Below are 27,914 nucleotides of genomic sequence, written 5' to 3'. Positions count from 1 at the left end.
AACATAAATCTGATCTTCCCCAGAGGAAACAAAAACAGCAACTCACTTCAATGTCTGACTTATTATAATAACGTTTATAAGCTTTTTGTGAAACTGGGATGAACTTATCAATCTGGACATCGTTTTTATGATTATCAAGGGTGTAGAATTTAGTACAGACGTTATGACATGTCTCTACCAATAGCCACCCACTAAATCGTCGAAATTGGTAATATTTTATCAAAAAAGTCTCTTTTCAGGGGGATTTTTCCCGCGCTGGCGCCCGGCCGAGCAGCTCCACATCCGGGTTTTTTCTCGTGAGTTTGGTCGGAAATGAGCGGCGAGAGTTGACGCGCGAGACACGGAAGAAAAACATCTCTCTTAAGTGAACTAAATCAGAAATCTGAGCATTAGGCGAATTAAAGGATATACAGACAGCACAGAATGAAATCTAAGCACTGACAGAAGTGATAAAGTCATTGTGAAGGCATTTAAAATGTCAGAATGTTTAGACTGAGGGACGATCTTCTGTTTGATTGACAGGTAACGTTAACGTTAAGTTAAAGCTTTTCCTCTGACAGCTCATCATGTGATGATTATTATTATTATATTTAAATCTGACTTAATCAGTACATACAGCTTTGACGAAAACAAAGACATCAGCGATACCACAATAACCTTAAACTGCGCTTTAATGCCATTTTCTTTGACATAGAAAGTGAAACTAAGGAAATCTGTGTTTCAGTAAAAGTGAATGGATTTGTCTTTTATTTATTCTTAAAATCGCTCAAAATACTTGTGGTGCAATTGTAGCACGTTCTTTGAATAACAAAATTAACGCTAACTTTCCAAATAAGTTATGAAAACGTTATTTCTGAATGTTCTTGAAACCTTAAGAATGTCACTTTTAAAAAAAAAAATTTAGAACGTAAGGAGAGCATTCCATTTATTCATTTTGTAAACGTTCTGTTTTTGAGTGTTTTCAGAACGTTCTAAAACTAGCAGTAACGTTTAAAAAACATTAGATGAACTACATGTTTTAGAAAAACAGGATATGAAAGCGTTATCTCGGAATGTTCTTCAAACGTTCAAAACGTCGGTCTGTTTTAAAACGTTTTTATTGGTTATACAGCGTTAAGGGAACATTCCATTTAATCATTTGGTAAACATTCTAGGAACGTTATTTTTGAGTGTTTTCAGAGCGTTCTAAAACAAGCAGTAACGTTTAAAAACTTTGGATGAACTAAGAAATGTCAGAAGGATGAAATATAACACATTTAACACTAACGTTCCCACTAAGTTATGAAAACGTTATTTTGTAATGTAATGTTCAGAATGTATTTTTTTTTTAATTTATATGGAACTTTAAGAGAACATTCCATTTAATCATTTTGCAAACATTCTAGGAACGTCGTTTTTGAGTGTTTTCACAACGTTCTAAAACAAGCAGTAACGTTTAAAAAACATTAGATGAACTCAAATGTTTGAGGAAAAAATATGAATAAATAATGATTAAAATATATAACGTTTATACAATCCCACTAAGTTATGAAAACATTATTTCTGAATGTTATTTGAACGTTCAAAATGGCACTTTTTAAAAAATGTTTTTCATTGTTTTTACGTTCCTTTTAATCATTTCGTAAACATTCGGGGAATGTTCTAAAACAAGCAGTTAACGTTTAAGAAACGTTAGATAAACTCAATTGATTCAGAAAAATAAGGTATGAAAACATTATTTCTGAATGTTCTTTGAACGTCCAAAGCATCAATTTGTTTAAAAATGTTTTTTATTGATTATACAGCATTAAGGGAACAATCCATTTGATCATGTTGTAAACATTCCAGGAACAGGAGTTTTTTCAGAACATTCTAAAACAAGCAGTAACGTTGAAAAAACATAAGATGAACTAAACGTTTCAGAAAAAATATGTTTGAATAATGTTTAAAATATATAAGAACGTTTAACTCTGTATGTTCCGAAGTTATGAAAACTCTATGAAAATGTTCTTTGAACGTTCAAAACGTCAATTTTTAATTGTTTATACAACGTTACGGCAACATTCCATTTGATCATTTCGGAAACATTCTAGGAACGTTGTTTTTGAATGTTCTCTGAATGTTCTCTGAACGTTCTAAAACGAGCTGAACTAAAATGTTTCTGCGAGAACAGTATTAAAGACCTTGTTTCTGGTAGAATGTGTTTGTAACATTACCAGAACATTCTAAAAACGTTTCATATTAGTTGGGTTCATATCCAGTGTGAAAAATACTCTGTTTTTTATAGTTTGTTCCTCTAGTTTGTGTGTGAATGGTTTTATCAACATTTAGTCACAAGACGTCCAGCAGAAGTGAAACTCAGAGACTCACCCATGAAGCTGATCTGCGGTGAGGAGAGGAAGCACCGCTGATTGGAGTAATACACTGGTTGTGTGTGGTCAGGTATGTGGTGGTTTCAGGAGGGTTTGTGTGTTCTGCCGGTGGCTCTGGTCATCTGGACCGCCGCCACCTTCATCTTCGCCTACATCACGGCCGTCATCCTGAGACACGTCGACCCGCTGCTGCCCTACATCAGGTGAACAAAGCCCGCTTTCATCATGTGACAGTGTGACCTCTGACCTCTGACTGACTTTAGTCTTGTGGTCTTACAGTGACACGGGGGCGATGGCGCCGGAGAGATGCGTGTTTGGACTCATGCTCAATGTGTCCGCTTTCTTAGGTACTGACTTTGACCTTTAACCCCTCGTGTTCTGATGCGTGTCAGTGGTGTAATGTCACGTGTTCTCCTGCAGGGGTCGCTACTATGTACGTGCGCTTCAAGCAGCTTCAGGCCCTTGTGGATTCTGAGGACACCCGTCTGAACCGCCTCAATCGGATGGGGTTTGTTCTGGGATGCGCAAGCTCGCTCGGCATGTGCGTCGTCGCCAACTTCCAGGTGTGTTTTTTTAGCGTAAAGAATTTAAAGTAGGTCAGATATTTTACATTTGATGTGTGGATTTGCAGTCTGCTGCGCACAAATGTTCATGTTTGTCTGAAAAGTTGCATTTACAGTTGTTGACTCACATTAATTAACAATAAAGATGAACCAAGAAATTACTATAAAGCGTAAACAACGTAAATTGTAAATTACATTTAATTCCTAGAGCTTTAACTCTACAAACTCCAAACTCAGGCCAGATCTTCAGACTGATCTGACCGAGAGTGTTGTGACTTACGATTAAAACTAGGAAAAATCCCATGGACTTACATTGAGGGAATGTTCAAATGATCAACACTATTCAAACTCCAACTGTCAAAATTCAAATTTAAACTGCCAGAATCAGTTGAGACTCAATCTAACTGCCCTTCTGTCAACTATTTCTAATCCATTCAAACCAACTTGCTAATCATGCTAACAACATGTTAGTAACATGCAAATCATGTTTGAAACATACTAGCAACATGTTAGAAACATGTTAGCAAACTTGTTAATCATGCTAAAAATGCTAGCAACTTGCTAATCATGTTAGAAACATGCTATTCATGTTAACATGCTAGTAAAGTGCTAATTATACTAAAAACATGCTAGTAGCATGTTAACCATGCTAAAAACATACTAGCAACATGCTTATCGTGTTAGCAACATTCTAGTAACTTGCTCATCATGCTAACAACTTGTTAGTAACATGTTAATCATGCTAGAAGCAGACTAGCAACATGTTAGTTACTTGCTAATCATGTTAGAAAGATGTTAGTAACTTTGCTAATCGTGCTAAAAATGCTAACAACTTGCTAATCATGTTAGAAACATGCTAGTAACTTGCTAATCATGCTAAAAATGCTAACAACTTGCTAATCATGTTAGAAACATGCTAGTAACTTGCTAATCATGCTAAAAATGCCAACAGCTTGCTAATCATGTTAGAAACATGCTAGTAACTTGCTAATCATGCTAACAACTTGCTAGTAACATGTTAATCATGCTAGAAGCAGACTAGCAACATGCTAGTTACTTGCTAATCATGTTAGAAAGATGCTAGTAACTTTGCTAATCGTGCTAAAAATGCTAACAACTTGCTAATCATGTTAGAAACATGCTAGTAACTTGCTAATCATGCTAAAAATGCCAACAGCTTGCTAATCATGTTAAAAACATGCTAGTAACTTGCTAATCATGCTAACAACTTGCTAGTAACATGTTAATCATGCTAGAAGCAGACTAGCAACATGCTAGTTACTTGCTAATCATGTTAGAAAGATGCTAGTAACTTTGCTAATCGTGCTAAAATAGCTAACAACTTGCTAATCATGTTAGAAACATGCTAGTAACTTGCTAAAAATGCTAACAACTTGCTAATCATGTTCGAAACATGCTAGTAACTTGCTAATCATGTTAAAAATGCTAACAACTTGCTAATCATGTTCGAAACATGCTAGTAACTTGCCCATCATGCTAACAACTTGCTAGTAACTTGCTAATCATGCAAAAAATGCTAACAGCTTGCTAATCATGTTAGAAACATGTTAGTAACTTGCTAATCATGCTAACAACTTGTTAGTAACATGTTAATCATGCTAGAAGCAGACTAGCAACATGCTAGTTACTTGCTAATCATGTTAGAAAGACGCTAGTAACTTTGCTAATCATGCTAAAAATGCTAACAACTTGCTAATCATGTTAGAAACATGCTAGTAACTTGCTAATCATGCTAAAAATGCTAACAGCTTGCTAATAATGTTAGAAACATGCTAGTAACTTGCTCATCATGCTAACAACTTGCTAGAAACATGTTAATCATGCTAGAAGCAGACTAGCAACATGCTAGTTACTTGCTAATCATGTTAGAAACATGCTAACAACATGCTATCTATCTATCTATCAGACTGTATTGTAAGCTTTTAAAACTACTTGAAACTTCAAACTATTTCAGACTGAAAACCATCAAACTTCAAACTTTTTCAAACGTTCAGGTCTTGCTTTTTCAATCCAATTTGATCTAGTTCAGTCTGTTCTTCATCCTGACCGTCCTGATATATCATGTGATTCATTCCGGGACTTCTGAGCGATTTCACAAATCTTTCCTATTTTTTTTTTTTCTTAAACAGTAGAAAACATCACAGCATAAAGGCAGTACAGTTATAAAAACAAAAAGTATACACAAATTCAAATCCCTTAAGAAAATGAACCGTGGATCTCTGACTGAAAAAAGACTGCTTGAAAAGTGTTTGAAAGTGACAGCTTGTAGATGTTTGTGTTGCTCTGAACAGACGCATTTGCAGCTGTTGATTCATTTTCTTCCCAGAAAACCACTGTGTTCTCGATGCACCTGGTGGGCGCCATACTGACGTTCGGCGTGGGCGCGCTCTACATCCTGGTCCAGACGGCGCTGTCGTACCTCATGCAGCCGCACATCCACAGCAAATCCGTGTTCTGGACTCGCCTCAGCGTCTGCTTCTGGACCTTCACCAGCATCATCTGCAGTATCCTTTAAACAGGGTTAGTATTTAACGTTTCTTGTGGCCGCTGAAGGTTGCTTCCTTGATTCTGTCAGTGTTCGTGTCGTCTGTGGTCATGTACAGCACTCTGTCAGGAACCGAGGTCAACAAGAAGCTGCACTGGACGCCTGGAGAACTTGTGAGTGTGCCGTCTCACTGTGAGGTTTGCGCATGTCAAACGTGAGTTTCTGATTGGACTGTTGATTGTTGTTCAGGGTTACACTCCCCACATCGTCAGCACCATCTCTGAATGGTCTCTGGCTCTGTCCTTCATCAGCTTCTTCTTCACCTACATACGAGACTTCAAGGTAAAGCATCTCTCTCAATTCAGACTTCTTTTTTCCAAAATCGCAAAACAAAAACTCGCAATTCTGACTTTTTCGAAAGCACAAAATATAAACTCGCAACTTTTACGTTTTTTAGAATTGCAAAAATATCAACTCTCACTTCTGACTTTGTTGAAATTGCAAAAATACAAAATTTGCAATTAAGTTTTTTTTTTTTTCGAAATTGTAAAATATAAACTTGCAATTTGCATGTTTTTTTCTAAATCACAAAATATAAACTTGCAATTCTGAGTTCGTCAAAATAGCAAAAATATAAACTTAAATCGCAAAAATATAAACTCATACTTCTGACTTTGTTGAAATTGCAAAAATATAAACTCGCAACTTTTAAATTTTTTCCAAAATAGCAAAAATATAAACTCTCACTTCTGACTTTGTCGAAATTGCAAAAATACAAAATTTGCAATTAAGTTTTTTTTTTTTTCGAAATTGTAAAATATAAACTTGCAATTTGCATGTTTTTTTCTAAATCACAAAATATAAACTTGCAATTCTGAGTTCGTCAAAATAGCAAAAATATAAACTTAAATCGCAAAAATATAAACTCATACTTCTGACTTTGTTGAAATTGCAAAAATATAAACTCGCAACTTTTAAATTTTTTCCAAAATAGCAAAAATATAAACTCTCACTTCTGACTTTGGCGAAATTGCAAAAATACAAAATTTGCAATTAAGTTTTTTTTTTTTCGAAATTGTAAAATATAAACTCGCAATTTGCATGTTTTTTTCTAAATCACAAAATATAAACTTGCAATTCTGAGTTTGTTAAAATTGCAAAAATATAAACTTAAATCGCAAAAATATAAACTCATACTTCTGACTTTGTCGAAATTGCAAAAATACAAAATTTGCAATTAAGTTTTTTTTTCGAAATTGTAAAATATAAACTCGCAATTTGCATGTTTTTTTCTAAATCACAAAATATAAACTTGCAATTCTGAGTTCGTCAAAATAGCAAAAATATAAACTTAAATCGCAAAAATATAAACTCATACTTCTGACTTTGTTGAAATTGCAAAAATATAAACTCGCAACTTTTAAATTTTTTCCAAAATAGCAAAAATATAAACTCTCACTTCTGACTTTGGCGAAATTGCAAAAATACAAAATTTGCAATTAAGTTTTTTTTTTTTCGAAATTGTAAAATATAAACTCGCAATTTGCATGTTTTTTTTCTAAATCACAAAATATAAACTTGCAATTCTGAGTTTGTTAAAATTGCAAAAATATAAACTTAAATCGCAAAAATATAAACTCATACTTCTGACTTTGTCGAAATTGCAAAAATACAAAATTTGCAATTAAGTTTTTTTTTCGAAATTGTAAAATATAAACTCGCAATTTGCATGTTTTTTTCTAAATCACAAAATATAAACTTGCAATTCTGAGTTCGTCAAAATAGCAAAAATATAAACTTAAATCGCAAAAATATAAACTCATACTTCTGACTTTGTCGAAATTGCAAAAATATAAACTCGCAACTTTTAAATTTTTTCCAAAATAGCAAAAATATAAACTCTCACTTCTGACTTTGGCGAAATTGCAAAAATACAAAATTTGCAATTAAGTTTTTTTTTTTCGAAATTGTAAAATATAAACTCGCAATTTGCATGTTTTTTTCTAAATCACAAAATATAAACTTGCAATTCTGAGTGCGTCAAAATAGCAAAAATATAAACTTAAATCGCAAAAATATAAACTCATACTTCTGACTTTGTTGAAATTGCAAAAATATAAACTCGCAACTTTTAAATTTTTTCCAAAATAGCAAAAATATAAACTCTCACTTCTGACTTTGGCGAAATTGCAAAAATACAAAATTTGCAATTAAGTTTTTTTTTTTTCGAAATTGTAAAATATAAACTCGCAATTTGCATGTTTTTTTTCTAAATCACAAAATATAAACTTGCAATTCTGAGTTTGTTAAAATTGCAAAAATATAAACTTAAATCGCAAAAATATAAACTCATACTTCTGACTTTGTCGAAATTGCAAAAATACAAAATTTGCAATGTTTACTTTTTTGAAATTGCAAAATATAAACTCGCAATTTTGACTTAAAATAAAAACATGCATTTTTTTAAAAAATTTTTCGAAATTGCAAAATATAAACTCACAATTCTGGCTTTTTCCGAAATTGCAAAATATGAACTCGCAATTTTGACTCGAAATAGTAAAATCTTTTTTTTTTTCAAATTCGCAAAAATATAAACTTGCAATTTTTTTATAATTTTTTTCAAAATCACAAAAATATAAACTCACAATTCTGACTTTTCCAAAATTGCGAAAACAAACTCGCAATAATATAAACTCACAATTCTGGCTTTCTTGAAATCACAAAAATAAAAACTCACAATTCTGACTTTTTTCAAAATCTAAATATAAACTCGCAATTCTGACGTTTTTGTCGAAATGACTTTCTAAATCTTCAACCTTTTTTTTTTTTAATTGTAAACAAACTCCTAATCCTGACATCTCACATCAGATGATAGACTCTTGTTGAGTGTGTCTCTCACACCTGTGTGTGTTTCTCTGCAGAAGATCAACCTGCGAGCAGAAGCGGAGCTTCAGAGCAACCACTTGTATAATTCGCACCATTACAGGCCCGTTCCTTCACGCGGACCCTTGGAGACGTCTCCGCTGCTCGCCGGCAGCATCTGATTTGGAGAAAACCCTCCAGATGAGCCAGAAAGACTGTGAGGCTCCAGCAGAGGGCAGCAACGCTCAGGGTTACAGGCAGAAACACTCAGTACTTCATACTAACATTTACACAACGTTTGTACAACATTAACACAACCGTCTGAAATGATGCTCTAACTGTAATGATTTTAACCGAATACAAGACACATGTTACACTTCTGGTTTGTTCTCTAGTGTAAGTTGGTGGTTCTATGGTCTGTTCTTTTGTTCTAGATATATTCATTTTTTATACCACTGTAAAAACGCATAACGTCTCTGAGTGTGTTACCATTGAGGTGTATCAGTGGCTGAGTTTTATGCATAAAGAACATTTATAGCTCGTATTTCATCATGACAAAATGAAAGTCACATTTAAAAAATGCTAAAAATATTTCTAAATGATTTAAATAAAATGTTTATTATACCATCACTGACAATACTGATAAATACACACATTAAACATCCACAATTACGAGTATTTTGAGGTGAAAATGAAATCTCTTACTGAACCGCAAACAAACATGTAACAGGTCACTTTATATTTTATTATGTTAAGAGCATTACACAAATAAACAGCGTTAAATACTGCCGGAGTGTCTGAAGAGCGTTAATAAAGGTTGAGACGAGCGTAACACTGAACGAACATGAAAACATCCTGAGAATGAGTGAAGCTCCACCTGTTTACACCACCACTCCTCGCACCCATCCGGCCTTCATCTTCTCCTTCTTCTTCCTCTCGTGATACTCCGACACCTTCCTGTGAAAGAACGCTATAGGAGAACGAGAACACGATCAGAAGACAAATGATGCATTCTGAATTCTCTCATTACAAACAGCACTGTGCTGAATGCTTAAGTCATGACGAACAAACTTGGCTTTCTGGATATAATTTATTAAAAGCATATGTTTTTGTGCTGCTAAGATCACCCATGTGAAGTCTTGATTTTTAATGCACAAAAATGCATTGCAAAAATGATGTAAAACGGATTTTTTAAAAATTCTGACTTTTTTTTCAGAACTTCAAAATATAAACTTACAGTTCTAACTTTTTTTTTTCAAAATTCCAAAATATAAACTCGCAATTCAACTCGAAGTTCTGACTTTTTTCAGAACTTCAAAAAACATGCTCTCAATTCCGACTTTTTCGAAATTGCAAAATATAAACTCGCAATTCAGATTTTTTTATTCAGAACTTCAAAATATAAACTGGCAAATCTGACTTTTTTTAAATTACAAAGTATTAACTTGCAATTCAGACTTTTTATTTAATTACAAAATATATACTTGCAATTCTGACTTGGAAATTGCTAAACATAACTTTTTTTTTTCAGAATGTCAAAGTATAAACTCACATTTTAGACCTTTTTCTGAAATTGCAAAAATAAACTTGCAATTCAGATTTTTTTTATTCAGAACTTCAAAATATAAACTGGCAAATCTGACTTTTTTCTGAACTTCAAAATATAAACATCCTATTCAGACTTTTTTTTTTTTAAACTGCAAATATAAATTCGCAAATTAGACTTTTTCCGAAAATGCAAAGTATAAACTCACAATTTAGACCTTTTTCTGAAATTGCAAAAATAAACTCGCAATTCAGATTTTTTTTTATTCAGAACTTCCAAATATAAACTGGCAAATCTGACTTTATTTTCAAAATTCCAAAACATAAACTTGCAATTCCGACTTTTTTCTGAACTTCAAAATATAAACTTCCGATTCAGACTTTTTTTTTAAAATTGCAAATATAAATTCGCAAATTAGACTTTTTCCGAAAATGCAAAATATAAACTCGCAATTCTGACTTTTTTCTGAAATCACAAAATATAAACTCACAATTCTTTGAAAACTTTTTTTTTCAAAATTCCAAAATATTAACTCGCAATTCAGATGTTTTTGTCAGATCTTGAAAATATAAACTTTGAATTCTGACTTTTTTCAGAACCTCAAAATATAAACTTGCAATTCTGAACTTTTTTTTTTTCAAAATTCTAAACTATTAACTCACAATCCTGACTTTTTTCAAACCTTCAAAATATAAATTCACAATTCTGATCTTTTTTTTCCCCGAAAATGCCATTCAGATTTTTTTTTAGAAAGTCAAAGTATAAACTCACAATTTAGACCTTTTTCTGGAATCACAAAATATAAACTTGCAATTCTGACTTTTTTCAGAACCTCAAAACATAAACTCGCAATTTAGACTTTTTTTTTTTTCGAAATGACAAAATATTAACTTGCAATTTACTTTTTTTTTTTTCAAATTACAAAATATATACTTGCAATTCTGACTATTCAAAATTGCTAAATATAAACAAAATTCAGACTTTTTTTTGAAATCGCCAAAAATTTACTCACAAATTCAGACATTTATTTTATTGTAAAATATAAACTCACAATTTAGAATTTTTGTCCAGAATTCTAAATTTCCCTCATAAAATGCTGTATTTTATTCAAAAATTTAACAATATAAATGAATAAGGTAATTACAACTTTTTAATCTCACAATTCTGACTTTTGTTTTCGAAATTGCAAATATAAACGTAATATTTAACGATTTTAAAAAAGTCTGAATTTTAACTTGCAATTCAGAGTTTTTTCATAACTTCAAGAGAAACTCGCAATTCAGAGTTTTTTAATTGTAAAATATAAACTCACAATTTTGACTTTTTTTTCCAGAATTCTGAATTTACGTCATAAAATTCTGTTTTTTTTAAACAACATAATAATAGAAATAAGGTAATTACGACTTTATCTCACAATTCTGAATTCTTTTTTTCGAAATTTCAAAATATAAACTTAATATTTAGCGATTTAAAAAAAGAATTTTAACTTGCAATTCAGACAGTTTAAATTTAACTTAACGGAATTCTGAATTTCCGTCAAACAATTCTGTTTTTTTAAACAATATAACAATATAAATGAATAAGGCAATTACGACTTTTTTATCTCACAATTCTGAGGGTTTTTTTCCATCACAATTGCGACTTCTTAACTGCGACTTTTTAATTTTGCAATTCTGTCTTTATATCTAAGAAATTTGAGAAATTACAAAAAAGATTTTTGTTGTTCTTGGTTTGTTTTTTTATTTTAAAAGATTGTTTATTTTTAATCCTGTGACCTATATATGTAAGTATCAGTTCATAAACCGAACAGCTTTAAAATGACAGAAAGTTATTCAAAAAGTTTCCTTAAAATGCTATTAGTCTGGAGCATTTAAATAAAAGAGCAGATAAAGAATCTCCCCACTGATAAAAACACGTTCTAAAGATGTTTTGATATCTTTCCCAGTAAGAAAACATGATTGACCTCTGACTGGAAGTGTTGGTCTAAGCTTCTTAAACGGATGAGAAGGTGTGTGAAGCGTGTTTGTACCGTTAGGATTGGGCTGTGTTTCCTCTTCCTGAATGAACAGGTCAAACATCTGCGTCTGGATGAAGAGCCTGATGAAGTTGAGGTGTGACTTGTGCTCCACGGCCTTCAGGAAGCTCTTCTTGTGGAAGAGGCGCGAGTTCCCGCTTCTCCTGATGTGCTGCGAGAAGTGGCCCACGCTCTTGATGAAGACGGACAGGAAGGCCTCTGACACCAGCCGGTTCAGCTCCTCCGCCGCTGCCAGAACACACAACAACAGGAAGTTGAGCGGCGCTCTTACTGGAAGAGGTTAGCGCGCTAAGACCGAACTCACAGGAGTGGCGTGTGCGAGCGGACAGACGGGACAGCAGCTCCTCCTTCAGCTTCAGCGGCAGCAGAGACTCCTCGTCCCCCATCTGAAATCACATCAGCGTTACTGCATCTCACGCCGTTGCTATGCGGTTGCTAGGGTCTTCTGATTAAGTCATAGTTAGTTATCTAAAAAAACACTCTAGTTACATTATCTGAAACTACATTACAACATTTGTCAATGTCAACTTTAGACTGGCTTGAGAAAGCCTAGCCTCAAAGTTTAAAGCAGCTGTAAAAGCTTAAAAGTTTATATATACAGGACTTTATATAGAGAGATAAGATTATTAGCATGTTGCTAGCATGACCAGCAAGTTACTAGCATGTTTCTAGCATGATTAACAAATTACTAGCATGTTGCTAGTCTGTTTCTAGCATGTTATTAGCATGTTGCTAGTCTGTTTATAGCATGACCTGGAAGTCACTAACATGTTCCTAGTGTGTTTTTAACATGATTAATAAGTTACTAGCATGTTGCTAGTCTGTTTCTAGCATGTTATTAGCATGTTGCTAGTATGTTTCTAGCATGACTTGGAAGTCACTAACATGTTCCTAGTGTGTTTTTAACATGATTAATAAGTTACAAGCATGTTGCTAGTCTGTTTCTAGCATGTTATTAGCATGTTGCTAGTATGTTTCTAGCATGGTTAACATGTTTCCAGCATGTTGCTAGTCTGTTTATAGCAAGACCTGGAAGTCACTAACATGTTCCTAGTATGTTTTTAACATGATTAATAAGTTACTAGCATGTTGCTAGTCTGTTTCTAGCATGTTATTAGCATGTTGCTAGTGTGTTCCTAGCATGACTTGGAAGTCACTAACATGTTCCTAGTATGTTTTTAACATGATTAATAAGTTACTAGCATGTTGCTAGTCTGTTTCTAGCATGTTATTAGCATGTTGCTAGTATGTTTCTAGCATGGTTAACATGTTTCCAGCATGTTGCTTGTCTGTTTATAGCATGACCTGGAAGTCACTAACATGTTCCTAGTATGTTTTTAACATGATTAATAAGTTACTAGCATGTTGCTAGTCTGTTTCTAGCATGTTATTAGCATGTTGCTAGTGTGTTCCTAGCATGACTTGGAAGTCACTTACATGTTGCTAGTGTGTTTTTAACATGATTAATAAGTTACTAGCATGTTGCTAGTCTGTTTCTAGCATGTTATTAGCATGTTGCTAGTATGTTTCTAGCATGGTTAACATGTTTCCAGCATGTTGCTAGTCTGTTTATAACATGACTTGGAAGTCACTAACATGTTCCTAGTATGTTTTTAACATGATTAATAAGTTACTAGCATGTTGCTAGTCTGTTTCTAGCATGTTATTAGCATGTTGCTAGTATGTTTCTAGCATGGTTAACATGTTTCCAGCATGTTGCTAGTCTGTTTATAACATGACTTGGAAGTCACTAACATGTTCCTAGTATGTTTTTAACATGATTAATAAGTTACTAGCATGTTGCTAGTCTGTTTCTAGCATGTTATTAGCATGTTGCTAGTGTGTTCCTAGCATGACTTGGAAGTCACTTACATGTTGCTAGTGTGTTTCTAGCATGATTAACAAGTTACTAGCATGTTCCCAGTATGTTTTTAACATGATTTATAAGTTACTAGCATGTTGCAAGTCTGTTTTTAACATGATAAATAACTTTCTAACATGTTATTAGCATGTTGCTAGTATGTTCCTAGCATGACTTGGAAGTCACTAACATGTTGCTAGTGTGTTTCTAGCATGATTAACAAGTTACAAGCATGTTGCTAGTCTATTTCTAACATGATTAGCACATTACTAAAATGTTGCTAGTATGTTTCTAGCATGGTTAACATGTTTCCAGCATGTTGCTAGTATGTTTCTACCATGACTTGCAAGTCACTAGCATGTTTTTAGCATGATTAATGTGTTCCTAACATGATTAGCATGTTACTGGTATATTATTAACACGTTTTAGCATGACTAACAAGTTACTAGCATGTTGTTAACATGTCACTAGCTTGTTTGTAACATGATCAACATGTTACTAGCATGATTAGCATGTTGCTAGGTATGACTAACAAGTTGCTAGCATGATAAACATGTTATTTGCAAGTTATTAGCATGTTTCTAGCATTATTAACATGTTACTAACATGATTAGCATGTTTCTAGCATAATTAGCAAGTTACTAGCATGACTAGCATATTATTAGTATGTTAACATGTTTTTAGCATTACTAACAAGTTGTTAGCAGGTTTCTAGCAAGATTAGCAAGTTAATAGCATGTCACTAGCATTTTTCTGGTATGGCTATCGAGTTGCTAACATGTTTCCAGCATTTTATGATGTTGCTAGTATGTTTCTAGCTTGATACTACCATGATTAGCATGTTACTAACATTATTTGCGTATTATTAATGTTAACATGTTTTTAGAATTACTAACAAGTTGCTAGCTAGCATGTTTCTAGCATGATTAACATATTGTCAGCATTATTAACATGTTACTAACATGATTAACATTTTTTTAGCATAATTAGCAAAGGTACTAGAATGACTAGCATATTATTAGTATTTTAACATGTTTTAGCATTACTAACAAGTTAGCATGTTTTAGCATGATTAGCAAGTTACGAGTATGTTGCTAGCATGTTTCTAGCATGACTTGCAAGTCGTTAGCATGTTACTAGCTTGTTTATAGCATAATTACCATGTTACTAACATGATTAGCATGTCACCAGCATGTTTCTTGTATGGCTATCAAGTTGCGAACATGTTTCCAGCGTTTTATGATGTTGCTAGCATGTTTCTAACATGACTTTGACATCACTTACATGTTGCTGATGTGTTTCTAGCATGATTAGCATGTTGTTAGTATGTGTCTAGCATGACTTGCAAGTCACTACCATGTTCCTACATTGATTAGCATGTTACTGGTATGTTAACATGTTTTCGTTTATGATTAACAAGTTACTAGCATGTTGCTAGCATGTTACAAGCTTGTTTCTAGCTTGATTAGCAAGTTACTAGCATGATTAGCATGTCGCTAGCATGCTTTTTGACATGATTAGCATTTTACTAGCATGTTTCTAGCATGATTATTAAGTTACTAGCAATGCTGTAGTCGCTAGGCTAGGCTAGATAGTTAAATAGATTATTAAATAAATATTAGATCGAATGGAAGTTTAAATGGATTAGAAATAGTTGATAGAAGGGAAGCTTGATTTAGTCTCAACGAATTCTGGCAGTTTAAATTTGAATTTTGACAGTTGGAGTTTGAATTTTGACAGTTGGAGTTTGAATAGTGTTGATCATTTGAACATTCCAAGCTTTCTCAGTTATCTGTAATCAGTAATGGATTACTTTTTGTAATCTATAGGTGGATGAAATAACAAACAAACAGCAAACACAGTAAGGAAACATGAAGGGAGTAAATGAGAGGAAGTGTTTGTGTGTGAGACTCACTCTGGTGATGAATTTAGTTTGTACTCCAGGCGTCAGATCCACGATCATCAACTGAGACACAAACACAATCATCAGCATGAGGAGTTCATAACTGCTGGTTAGTAATGATCATGTTTGAGTGAGAGACTGACGTCGCTGTGGTCCGTCAGCAGCTCCAGCATGTTCTTCTGGACTCCCAGCAGGTACGGCGTCGGCGCTGAACACACGTCGATCAGAACCGTAGGAACGATGGAGATGAAGGTGTGCTGCCACACGAACGGATACAGCAGAGCAGCGACTGCGTGAACTACCTGAGACAGAGTGCTGCACACAACACACTTAATATTCACTTCACACAACTCAAACAACATCACTGTGTTTTACAGTATATATATTTTTAAATCATCATTATTACAAAATAACTTCAAAAAGTTAATATAATTATATAAAAATCAGATTTTTTTTGTATCATTACTATTTTTAATAATTCTATCATTAATTTAACGATCGTAAATATTACAAAATATTTAAATCTGATGATTAATATTATAATTATAAATATTTCAATGTTTTTATTAATCAAAATAATAATAATAATAATAAATGTATAGTAAAATAATAAATAGATAATAATAGAATACATGTTAAAATAAATAATTCTAAAGAAATCATTTCTTAAAAACATTTTCATATTTTTTACTTTTAAATGTTATCGCTAATAATTATTCACAATAAACAAATAATTATAAAAAAATAATTTATTCAAACATATATTTTTTCCAGTATTAAATATTCTAGTATGAATAATTTATATTTAATAGTTAATTAATTATTAGTTCAAGTTTTTTATTAGAACAAATAATTATAAAAAACTAAAACTAAATTCTTTTAAATGATAAAATAATGTAAAATTATGTTAAAATTATATTAAATATTACATTAAATGTAGTATTAAATATTAGTAACATGCAGACATGCTAACATGCTAGTAACTTGCTAATGATGTTAAAAAAGTGTTAATAACTTGCTAATCATGCTAACAACATGCTAGAAACTTTCTAATCATGCTAACAACATGCTAGTTACATGCTAATCATGTTAGAAACCTTCTAACCATGCTAGAATCATGATAATAGCACGCTAGTAACTTGGAAATCATTCTAACAACATGCTAACCATGTTAGAAAAATGCTAAACAAGACAACATGCTAATCATGCTAGAAACCTACTAATGATGTTAAAAATGTGCTATTAACTTGTTAATCATGCTAACAATATGCTAGTAACTTTCTAATCATGCTAACATGCTAGTAACATGCTAATCTTGTTGGAAACCTAATCATGCTAGAATCATGTTAGTAACGCACTAGTAACTTGGAAATCATGCCAACAACATGCTAGTAACTTTCTAATCATGCTAACAACATGCTAGTTACATGCTAATCACGTTAGAAACCTTTTAACCATGCTAGAATCATGATAGTAGCGCACTAGTAACTTGGAAATCAACAACATGCTAACCATGTTAGAAACATGCTGAACATGCCAACATGCTAATCATGCTAGAAATATGCTAATCATGCCAACAACATGCTATCATGCTAGAAACCTACTAATTATGTTAAAAATGTGCTAATAACTTGTTAATCATGCTAACAACATGCTAGTAACTTTCTAATCATGCTAACATGCTAGTAACATGCTAATCTTGTTGGAAACCTAAACATGCTAACAACATGTTAGCAACATGTTAGTAACATGCTAATCATGCTAACAACATGCTATAAACATGCTAGTTACATGCTAATCATGTTAAAAACATTCTAATCATGCTAAAATCATGATAGTAGCGCGCTAGTAACTTGGAAGTCATGCTAACAACATGCTAATCATGCTAGAAGCTTGCTAATGATGTTAAAAATCTGCTAATAATTTGCTAATAATGCTAATAACTTGCTAATGATGTTACAAATATGTTAATAACTTGTTAATCATGCTAACAACATGCTAGTAACTTATCTAATTATGTTTACAACACGCTAGTAACCTGCTAATCTTGCTAGAAAATGGTCCAGTAACTTGCTAATCATGCTAACAACATGTTAATCATGCTAAAAACTTGCTAATGATGTTAAAAATGTGCTAATAACTTGCTAATCATGCTAACAACATGCTAGTAACTTTCTAATCATGCTAACATGCTAGTAACATGCTAATCTTGTTGGAAACCTAATCATGCTAGAATCATGTTAGTAACGCACTAGTAACTTGGAAATCATGCCAACAACATGCTAGTAACTTTCTAATCATGCTAACAACATGCTATAAACATGCTAGTTACATGCTAATCATGTTAAAAACATTCTAATCATGCTAGAATCATGTTAGTAACGCACTAGTAACTTGGAAATCATGCCAACAACATGCTAGTAACTTGATAATCATGCTAACAACATGCTATAAACATGCTAGTTACATGCTAATCATGTTAAAAACATTCTAATCATGCTAGAATCATGATAGTAGCGCGCTAGTAACTTGGAAATCATGCTAACAACATGCTAACCATGTTAGAAACATGCCAACAACATGCTAATCATGCTACAAGCTTGCTAATGTTGTTAAAAATCTGCTAATAATTTGCTAATCATGCTAGAAACTTGCTATTGATGTTACAAATATGCTAGTAACTTATCTAATTATGTTTACAACATGCTAGTAACCTGCTAATCTTGCTAGAAAATGGTCTAGTAACTTGCTAATCATGCTAGAAACTTGCTAATGATGTTAAAAATGTGCTAATAACTTGCTAATCATGCTAACAACATGCTAGTAACTTTCTAATCATGCTAGTAACATGCTAATCTTGTTGGAAACCTAATCATGCTAGAATCATGTTAGTAACGCACTAGTAACTTGGAAATCATGCCAACAACATGCTAACCATGTTAGAAACATGCTGAACATGCCAACATGCTAATCATGCTAGAAATATGCTAATCATGTTAGAAACATGCTAATCATGCCAACAACATGCTATCATGCTAGAAACTTGCAAATCATGCTAACATGCTAGTAACATGCTAATCTTGTTGGAAACCTAATCATGTTAGAATCCTGTTAGTAACGCACTAGTAACTTGAAAATCATGCCAACAACATGCTATCATGCTAGAAACTTGCAAATCATGCTAACAACATGTGAGTGACATGCTAACCATGTTAGAAACATGCTAGCAACAATTCCTATAATTATCTTTTCTAGTAATTTTAATCATCATAGCAACCGACAAAGTTAAAGTTAAAGGTATTTATAACGGAAAAAAACATTTATGTGATTTTATAATTGCGAGGTAAATAAAATTAAATATTTTTTGTATTTTATTATTTTAAAATAAGTTTATGAGGAATGTGCGACGTTTAAAATCGATTGTGCCAAGTATAAGTATGTGCGTCTGCGCTCTGATTGGCTGCGCTGCTCACCTGAGCTGGTCAGAGATGAAGATGATTCGTCGCTCCATGACGACGGCGGCGAACACCATCAGCAGCTCCTCGTGGCTCAAGCAGCGGAAGAGCGAGCGGAAGTCCACGTGTTCCAGCCAGGACTCAGCGGGCCGCGTCAGACGGATGATCTGAGATCAGACCGGTGTTATCTGGAGACATCATCATCTACACACACTTCAGACGCACACTCACCTCTGTCCCGGAGTCAGGGATGAAGCTGCTGACGGTGACGGTGTTTCCCGGAGCCGGTAACGGAGACTCCCGCAGGCTCTGCATGAACGGGTAGATCATGGCTTTGGAGATCTGCCGCCGCTTCTCCACCTCGTCGAAGATCTGAGCAACACACAAGAGTCAGCGCTGAACCGTCGGAGGAGGAGTGTCTGTGTGTGTTTGTTCCCTCACCTTTGAGAAGAGTCCGAAACACGCCACATGACTGATGATGCAGTACGCCTCCGGAACACGAGCGCCACGCCCATCCGGCTGAACCAATAGAGAGAGAGAGCTCATTAATTATTCAGCAGCACTCTCATTATATATTAATGACTTCAGCTCGCTATAAACACGCTAACAAATAACTATTAAAAACTTACGATTAACATAATGTTGTTTGTTATACATACTGTTTTGTATTTTTAATCGTTATAATTACTAGATACTATATTTAATGCACATATGCGATATATATTACATCCTTAGTAATGTCGAAATGTTTTAATATTCTACATTTAATTAATTTAATCATTCGTAATTATTATAGTAAGTTTATGGGAAATTATAAAAACAAATATTAACAATTAATAAAAAACTTGTAATTTAAAACATTTTTTCATTCTAAATGTGTTTAACTTAATATTTTTAAATATTCTAAAATATTTCGTATTTGATCGTTCTTAATTATTACGACAAGTATTTGAAGAATCATTAAAAATAACTGTTAAAAACGTGATTTACCTTGTGAGAATAAAAAGATACAAACGTTTTTCATTATAAATATTTTTATTGATTCTAGCATGTTGTTATCTTATAATATATTTCATGTTTATTATCTATTATTATTATTAAGTATAAATATTGCATTTTCAATATTCTTAACATTTTGGTATTTTAAATGTTGGGAAATATGTCATGTTAAGTAAGAATATTGCTGAAAATAAACTTTAATTATAAACATTTTCAATATTTTAATATTCATTATTATGATTGATTTTAATGTTCATTATTACTAATTACTAAATAATTCAATACACAATAAAAAGTAAATATTATGACCACAAAAAGTTATGACTTACAATTTTTTTTGTTAAATAATTACAAGATAAAATAAATGACAACTTTAAAAAGTTCAAATTATGACTAAATTATATAAAAAGTCTAAATTATGACTTAAAAAAATGATGATTTAAAATTTAAATTATGAGACAAAGTCAAAATTATGACTTAAAAGTTTAAATTATGACTTGTTGAAGTCATAATTAGGAGATAAAAGTCAAAATTATAAGATAAAAAGTCGTAATTATGACTGGCCTAAGTCATAATTACATGATTAAATGTCGAAATTATGAGACAAAATGTCAAAATTTAAGATTTAAGTTTAAATCATGGCTTAAAAAAGTTGAAATTATGACAAAAAAAAAATTGAAATGATGAGACAAAAAGTCAAAATTATAATATGTAACATTTAAAATTTTCATATTCTACAATATTCTAATATATTTCATATTTAATTATTGTAAGTATAAATATTCTAATTCAAAAATTAATTAAATTACAGTACTTTGTTTATTTTTAATCAGAATGACTAAATATTATAGAATATTTAACATAGGTGATTTATATACTTTTTTATTTATTTTTTTTATTTATATATTTTATTTATATATTTTTATATTTTAAACTTAATATTTTTACATTTTATAATACATTTCAGTTACCAATTATCCATTAATATGATAACTATAAATATTCTACATTAACTCCTAATTCTACTCTAAATAATGAAGAATGTTAAAAATATGATTAACATTATCATTGCAGAGTGAAATTCTAATTAAAACCATTAAATACTACAATATATTTGAATAACATGTGCAGTAATTATATTAAATCTGACATTTTACATAACATTCTAATCCTGTGATATTTGTCCTGTGGATATTGAGTGATATTTAGTAATGATTGAGGTTCACCAGCAGCCTCCTGCAGTATCCGTTCCTCCTGCTGCCATCCACTTCAGTCAGAACGAAGGAGAAGGTCTCGCTGCAGAGAGTCAATAAATCATCAACACACATGTCCTCCAGATCAAGAGTCAGACAATAAAACGCTGTCATTCTGAAATCCAGACCCACACCTGCGGTCTCTGCACTTGACCACTTGACTACTGATATGACGCATGTCCTGTTTTTGGCTCAAGTGTTGAGGTGGGCTTGAAGACCACAAGTGTGTGTGGAACTTTTCTTAACACCTGATGGACCAAACACCAAATACTGTTGAAAAAATGCCCCCGGAGATATTACATAATTACATGATTAAATGTCGAAATTATGAATTAAAAACAGTTTTGAGAAATAATGAGACGTAAAAGTCAATTAAGAGCTAAAAGTCAAAACTATGAGATTAAAAAGTCAAAATAATGACTGTCATAATCACATGATACAGTTGAAACTATGAGACAAAGTCAAATTTATGACTTAAAAGTTACAATTATGACTTAAGTCATAATTATAAGATAAAAATTCAAATTTATGACTTAAAGTTTAAATTATAATTTTAAAAAGTCAAAATTATGACTTGTGTCATAATGACATGATAAAAAGAAACGTTAAAAAGTTGAAATTATGAGGCAAAAAAGTCAAAATTAGGAATTAAAGTTGAAATTATGAGACAAAAAAGTCCAAATTGGGACTTAAAAAGTTGAAATTATGAGACAAATGATGAGACAAAAAAGTCAAAATTAGGAATTAAAAATTGAAATTATGAGACAAAAAAGTCAAAATTTGGAATTAAAGTTGAAATTATAAGACAAATTATGAGACAAAAAAGTCAAAAATAGGAATTAAAAATTGAAATTATGAGACAAAAAAGTCAAATTTTGGAATTAAAGTTGAAATTATGAGACAAAAAAGTCAAAATTTGGAATTAAAAATTGAAATTATGAGACAAAAAAGTCAAATTTTGGAATTAAAGTTGAAATTATAAGACAAATTATGAGACAAAAAAGTCAAAATTAGGAATTAAAAATTGAAATTATGAGACAAAAAAGTCAAAATTAGGAATTAAAGTTGAAATTATGAGACAAAAAAGTCAAAATTTGGAATTAAAGTTGAAATTATGAGACAAAAAAGTCAAAATTTGGAATTAAAAATTGAAATTATGAGACAAAAAAGTCAAATTTTGGAATTAAAGTTGAAATTATAAGACAAATTATGAGACAAAAAAGTCAAAATTAGGAATTAAAAATTGAAATTATGAAACAAAAAAGTCAAAATTAGGAATTAAAGTTGAAATTATGAGACAAAAAAGTCAAAATTTGGAATTAAAGTTGAAATTATGAGACAAAAAAGTCAAAATTTGGAATTAAAGTTGAAATAATAAGACAAATGATGAGACAAAAAAGTCAAAATTAGGAATTAAAAATTGAAATTATGAGACAAAAAAGTCAAAATTAGGAATTAAAAATTGAAATTATGAGACAAAAAAGTCAAAATTTGGAATTAAAGTTGAAATTATGAGACAAAAAAGTCAAAATTTGGAATTAAAGTTGAAATTATGAGACAAAAAAGTCAAAATTTGGAATTAAAGTTGAAATTATAAGACAAATTATGAGACAAAAAAGTCAAAATTAGGAATTAAAAATTGAAATTATGAGACAATAAAGTCAAAATTGGGACTTAAAGTAAAATTTATGACTTAAAATTACAATTATAACTTAAAATTACAATTATAATTTTAAAAAGTCAAAATTATGACTTGTGTCATAATTACATGATAAAAAGAAACTTTAAAAATTATGACTTAAAAATGTTGAAATTATGAGACAAAAAAGTCCAAATTAGGAATTAAAGTTGAAATTATGAGACAAAGAAGTCAAAATTGGGACTTGAAGTTAAAATTATGACTTAAGTCATAATTATAAGACAAAAAATTTTAATTTATGACTTAAAATTACAATTATAATTTAAAAAAGTCAAAATTATGACTTGTGTCATAATTCCATGATAAAAAGAAACTTTAAAAAGTTGAAATTATGAGACAAAAATTAAGAGACAAAAAAGTCAAAATTAGGAATTAAAAATTGAAATTATGAGACAATAAAGTCAAAATTGGGACTTAAAGTTAAAATTATGACTTAAGTCATAATTATAAGACAAAAATTCAAATTTATGACTTAAAATTACAATTATAATTTTAAAAAGTCAAAATTATGACTTGTGTCATAATTACATGATAAAAAGAAACTTTAAAAAGTTGAAATTATGAGACAAAAAAGTCAAAATTAGGAATTAAAGTTAAAATTGTGAGACAAATTATGAGACCAAAAAGTCAAAATTAGGAATTAAAGTTGAAATTATGAGACAAATTATGAGACAAATTATGAGACAAAAAAGTCAAAATTAGGAATTAAAGTTAAAAGTATGAGACAAATTATGAGACAAAAAAGTCAAAATTGGGACTTAAAGTTTAAATTATGACTTAAGTCATAATTATAAGATAAAAATTTCAAATTTATGATTTAAAGTTAAAATTATAATTTTAAAAAGTAGAAATTATGACTTATGTCATAATTACATGATAAAATGAAACTTTAAAAAATTGAAATTATGAGGCAACGTCAAAATTATGTCTTTAATTGAAATTGTGAATTAAAATGTTTAAATTACTTAAGTTAAAATTATGAGACAAAAAAGTCAAAATTAGGAATTAAAATTGAAATTATGAGACAAAGTCAAAATTATGACTTAAAAAGCTGAAATTGTGAATTAAAAAGTTGAAATTAGAGACAAAAATATGAGACAAATGTCAAAATTAGGAATTAAAAATTGAAATTATGAGACAAAAAAGTCAAAATTAGGAATTAAAGTTAAAATTATGAGACAAAAATTAGAGACAATAAAGTCAAAATTGGGACTTATGTCATAATTACATGATAAAAAGACTTTAAAAAACTTGAAATTATGAGGCAAAGTCAAAATTCTGAAAATTAAAATTGTGAATTAAAAAGTTTAAATAATGACTTAAAAAGTTGAAATTATGAGACAAAAAAGTCAAAATTAGGAATTAAAGTTGAAATTATAACTTAAAAAAGTTGCAATTATGAGACAAAGTAAAACATTTTAATTAAAAAATTTAAATTATGACTTAAATGAAATTATGACTTAAAGCTGAAATTATAAGACAAAAAGTCAAAATTATGACAAAGTTCAAACTATGAAAAGTCTAAATTACAACTTTAAAAAGTTGAAATTATGAAAAAAAGTTGAAATTATAATTTAAAAAAGTCAAAATTATTACAAATTGAAAGTCATAATTACAAGATAAAAAGTTGAACTTATGACTTTAAAATGTTGAAATTATGAGATGAAGTTGAAATCATTGCAAAATAGTTTAAATTATGACTTAAAAATGTTGAAATTATGAGACAAAAAGTTGAAATTATGACTTAATGTTGAAATTATGAGATGAAAAGTTGAAATCATTTAAAAAAAAGTTGAAATTATGACTTAAAATTGAAACTGAGATAAAAAGTTGAAATAATTTTAAATAGTTGAAATTATGACTTAAAAATGTTGAAATTATGAGACAAAAAGTTGAAATTATGATTTAATGTTGAAATTATGACTTAAAGTTGAAATTATGAGATAAAAAGTTGAAATAATTTTTAAAAGTTGAAATTATGAGATAAATTTTAATTATAATTTTAAAGTCAAAATTATAACTTACAACAAATTGAAATTATGACTTAAGTCATAATTACAAGATAAAAAAAAATTGAAATTATGGTTTAGGATTGAGTGTGCATTAAGGGCACTGCCCTTTGGCGTGTTTGAGACCCTGCACACCTACTTCCTGTCCAAGACCACAAATGTGGATATATATAAGACTGGTGATTGGTGTTAATGACTGAACGTTCTGCCTTCATTGAAGTCTTTAATGGCAATCAGAGCCGCTGGTGTTTGATCAACAGCTCAGTCTTGCAGCTCCTGCAGGCGTTTGCAGTTTCCATCAGCGTCGGTGTGCAAAAGTGTGAAAATGATGCATTTGTGGTTGGAGCAGAGGTGAAAGTGTCAAACCGGATGAGTGTGTTTAGTGTGTGGTTGTACCTCCTGTATTCAGTCAGAGGAGCCCAGTTGATTCCTTCCGGGAAACAGAAGAGATGAGCGGCCTTCATACACTTCTCCTCTTCCTCACGCTGCACACGCCCCATCACCTCACGCTACACACACACACACGCATTCATTATTCTTACAAATATTATTAATTATTCATTAAAATGACATTTATTAATAAATGTAAGTGTACAAATAGTAATTATATAACTAATGTGAATATTTGTCTCAAAAATATCAAAATGCTTAAATATTCGTAAATATTTAAAATACATAATGCATTTTTATTTTTATTAAATATGAAAAATACCCCCTACCAAAAAAAAAAATATATATATATACACATACATACAGTAATATATATATATATATATATATATATACACTAGCATGATCAACAAGTTACTAGCATGTTACTAACATGATAAGCACATTATTATCATGTTACTAGTATGATTAACAAGTTACTAGCATGTTTCTAGTATGGTTAACATGTCACTAGCATATTGCTAGCATGGTTAACATGTTACTAGCATGATTAGCAAGTCACTAGCATGTTACTACCATGATAAGCACATTATTATCATGTTACTAGTATGATTAACAAGTTACTAGCATGTTTCTAGTATGGCTAACATGTCACTAGCATATTGCTAGCATGGTTAACATGTTACTAGCATGATTAGCAAGTCACTAGCATGTTACTACCATGATAAGCACATTATTATCATGTTACTAGTATGATTAACAAGTTACTAGCATGTTTCTAGTATGGTTAACATGTCACTAGCATATTGCTAGCATGGTTAACATGTTACTAGCATGATTAGCAAGTCACTAGCATGTTACTACCATGATAAGCACATTATTATCATGTTACTAGTATGATTAACAAGTTACTAGCATGTTTCTAGTATGGTTAACATGTCACTAGCATATTGCTAGCATGGTTAACATGTTACTAGCATGATTAGCAAGTCAATAGCATGTTGCTACCATGATAAGCACATTATCATCATGTTTCTAGCATGATTAGCAAGTTACTAACATGTTTCTAGTATGATTAGCATGTCACTAGCATGTTGCTACCATGATTAGCAAATTATTAGCATGTTACTAGCATGATTCACATTTTGTTAACATTATTTTTGATAAATTAGTCTGTTTGGATTATAATTATAGTTCATAGTAGGGCAGTTTGATTGAGTCTCAATGGATTGTGGGAGTTTTGACAGTTAGAGTTTGAATTTTGACAGTTGGAGTTTGAATAGCGTTGGCTCATTTGAACATTCCCTCAATGTAAGTCTATGGGATTTTTCCCAGTTTTAATTGGCATTTTCAGGAAAACCGTAAGTCCGATCAATCTGAAAATATACAGCACACCCGGTCAGATCAGTCTGAAGATATGAGCCGAGTATGGAGTTTGTAGAGTTAAAGCTCTAGGAGCAGGAGTAGTCAGAAAATTGCGTCTCAGAGGTTTAAGACGGATTTCGATCAACTGTCTTTCTCAAGATGGCCGTCAAGACTGGTTTTGTGGTCCAGGGTCACATATATATGTGTGTTTGGTCTGACCTTGGGGAACTGGTAGGTGATGTGGGGCTCGTAACCTTCCTCGTTTCTCTTCTTCCTCAGACTGACCACCAGCAGATACTCGAAGAAACGCTGACCCGTGTGACGGCTCTCCCGTCCTGCAGGAGGCGCCGCGGCTGGAGCCGGATACGCACCGGGATCAGAAGAGCTGCGCTCTGAACACAAACACAACACACACGTGTGACATTAACAACTTCTGAGAAACACGTGTCACAAACCACAAACAGAACAACGAGCAGGTGAGCGCCTCACAAACACACTTTGTGCTCAGAAAACCACAGAGGAAACGGCACTGGAACATCTGACTGCAAGCTCACATCTGAGACATTAGAGAACAGAGAACCAGCTCTGCACACAGTCAACCACAATCAGAGCACTTCACCTCTACACAGACTCCTCATCAACGAAATCAAGACACTCACTGATTAAAAACACACTGGCTATTATAGGAGCTAACTGTGTTGTGAATGCTGTTTCGCATGGACTTTAATCACAAACACATGCTGATCTGATTCCTTAACTCTTCACCATCAGATTTAGATTTACAGACTCTGGAAAACTGACTAAATATGCTCTCAAAGATTAAATTAAGACATAAATATATATTTTATATATCATATGTTTACTGAGACTTAAATAAAATTGTTTAAATAAAAAACTTGAAAAACATAAATATATAAATTATGACAATATCATTTACATTTATATATTAATATTTAATATCTTTGACCTACATAAATACATTTTTTTTATTAAGAAAAAATACACAAAAACAAATGACATGCAAATTTGTAAATTTATTTGGCATGTTCTGTATTTATATAATCATTAAAACATAATATAATATATATTTTGTTTTAATATTTTATAAAACAAAACC

General features: G+C 31.3%; 2 protein-coding genes across 3 annotated transcripts in view; one reads left to right on the top strand and one right to left on the bottom strand.

The window, feature by feature from the left end:
* Nucleotides 1-321: 321 nt before the first annotated feature.
* Nucleotides 322-9,070, top strand: LOC141338555 (DNA damage-regulated autophagy modulator protein 2-like). Of its 2 annotated transcripts, none has more exons than XM_073844133.1 (8): nt 322-522; nt 2,422-2,554; nt 2,631-2,698; nt 2,772-2,914; nt 5,262-5,439; nt 5,511-5,593; nt 5,670-5,762; nt 8,342-9,070. In XM_073844133.1, exons 2-8 carry the CDS (start codon nt 2,424-2,426, stop codon nt 8,462-8,464), a joined length of 819 nt encoding a protein of 272 aa, XP_073700234.1. In that variant the 5' UTR covers nt 322-522; nt 2,422-2,423; the 3' UTR covers nt 8,465-9,070. The 2 variants fall into 2 exon arrangements, with proteins under 2 accessions (XP_073700234.1, XP_073700233.1); XM_073844132.1 differs by having other exon boundaries at nt 2,311-2,554.
* Nucleotides 8,882-27,914, bottom strand: part of LOC141338554 (DENN domain-containing protein 2D-like) — a 22,794-nt gene continuing 3,761 nt past the window's right edge. The window contains exons 3-13 of the mRNA XM_073844131.1: nt 27,017-27,189; nt 25,439-25,551; nt 21,308-21,377; nt 19,524-19,601; nt 19,314-19,454; nt 19,101-19,249; nt 15,771-15,942; nt 15,640-15,690; nt 12,168-12,249; nt 11,858-12,091; nt 8,882-9,252 (exon numbers count right to left, since the gene is read on the bottom strand). Coding sequence (XP_073700232.1) covers nt 9,164-9,252; nt 11,858-12,091; nt 12,168-12,249; nt 15,640-15,690; nt 15,771-15,942; nt 19,101-19,249; nt 19,314-19,454; nt 19,524-19,601; nt 21,308-21,377; nt 25,439-25,551; nt 27,017-27,189 — 1,352 coding nt within the window. The 3' untranslated portion in view covers nt 8,882-9,163. The remainder of the gene's footprint in view (nt 9,253-11,857; nt 12,092-12,167; nt 12,250-15,639; nt 15,691-15,770; nt 15,943-19,100; nt 19,250-19,313; nt 19,455-19,523; nt 19,602-21,307; nt 21,378-25,438; nt 25,552-27,016; nt 27,190-27,914) is intronic.

Source organism: Garra rufa, chromosome 7 (assembly GCF_049309525.1).
Source record: "Garra rufa chromosome 7, GarRuf1.0, whole genome shotgun sequence".
Taxonomy (NCBI): Eukaryota; Metazoa; Chordata; class Actinopteri; order Cypriniformes; family Cyprinidae; genus Garra; species Garra rufa.
The sequence above is the reverse complement of the archived record's forward strand: the minus strand, read 5'-3'. Positions and strand labels throughout refer to the sequence as shown.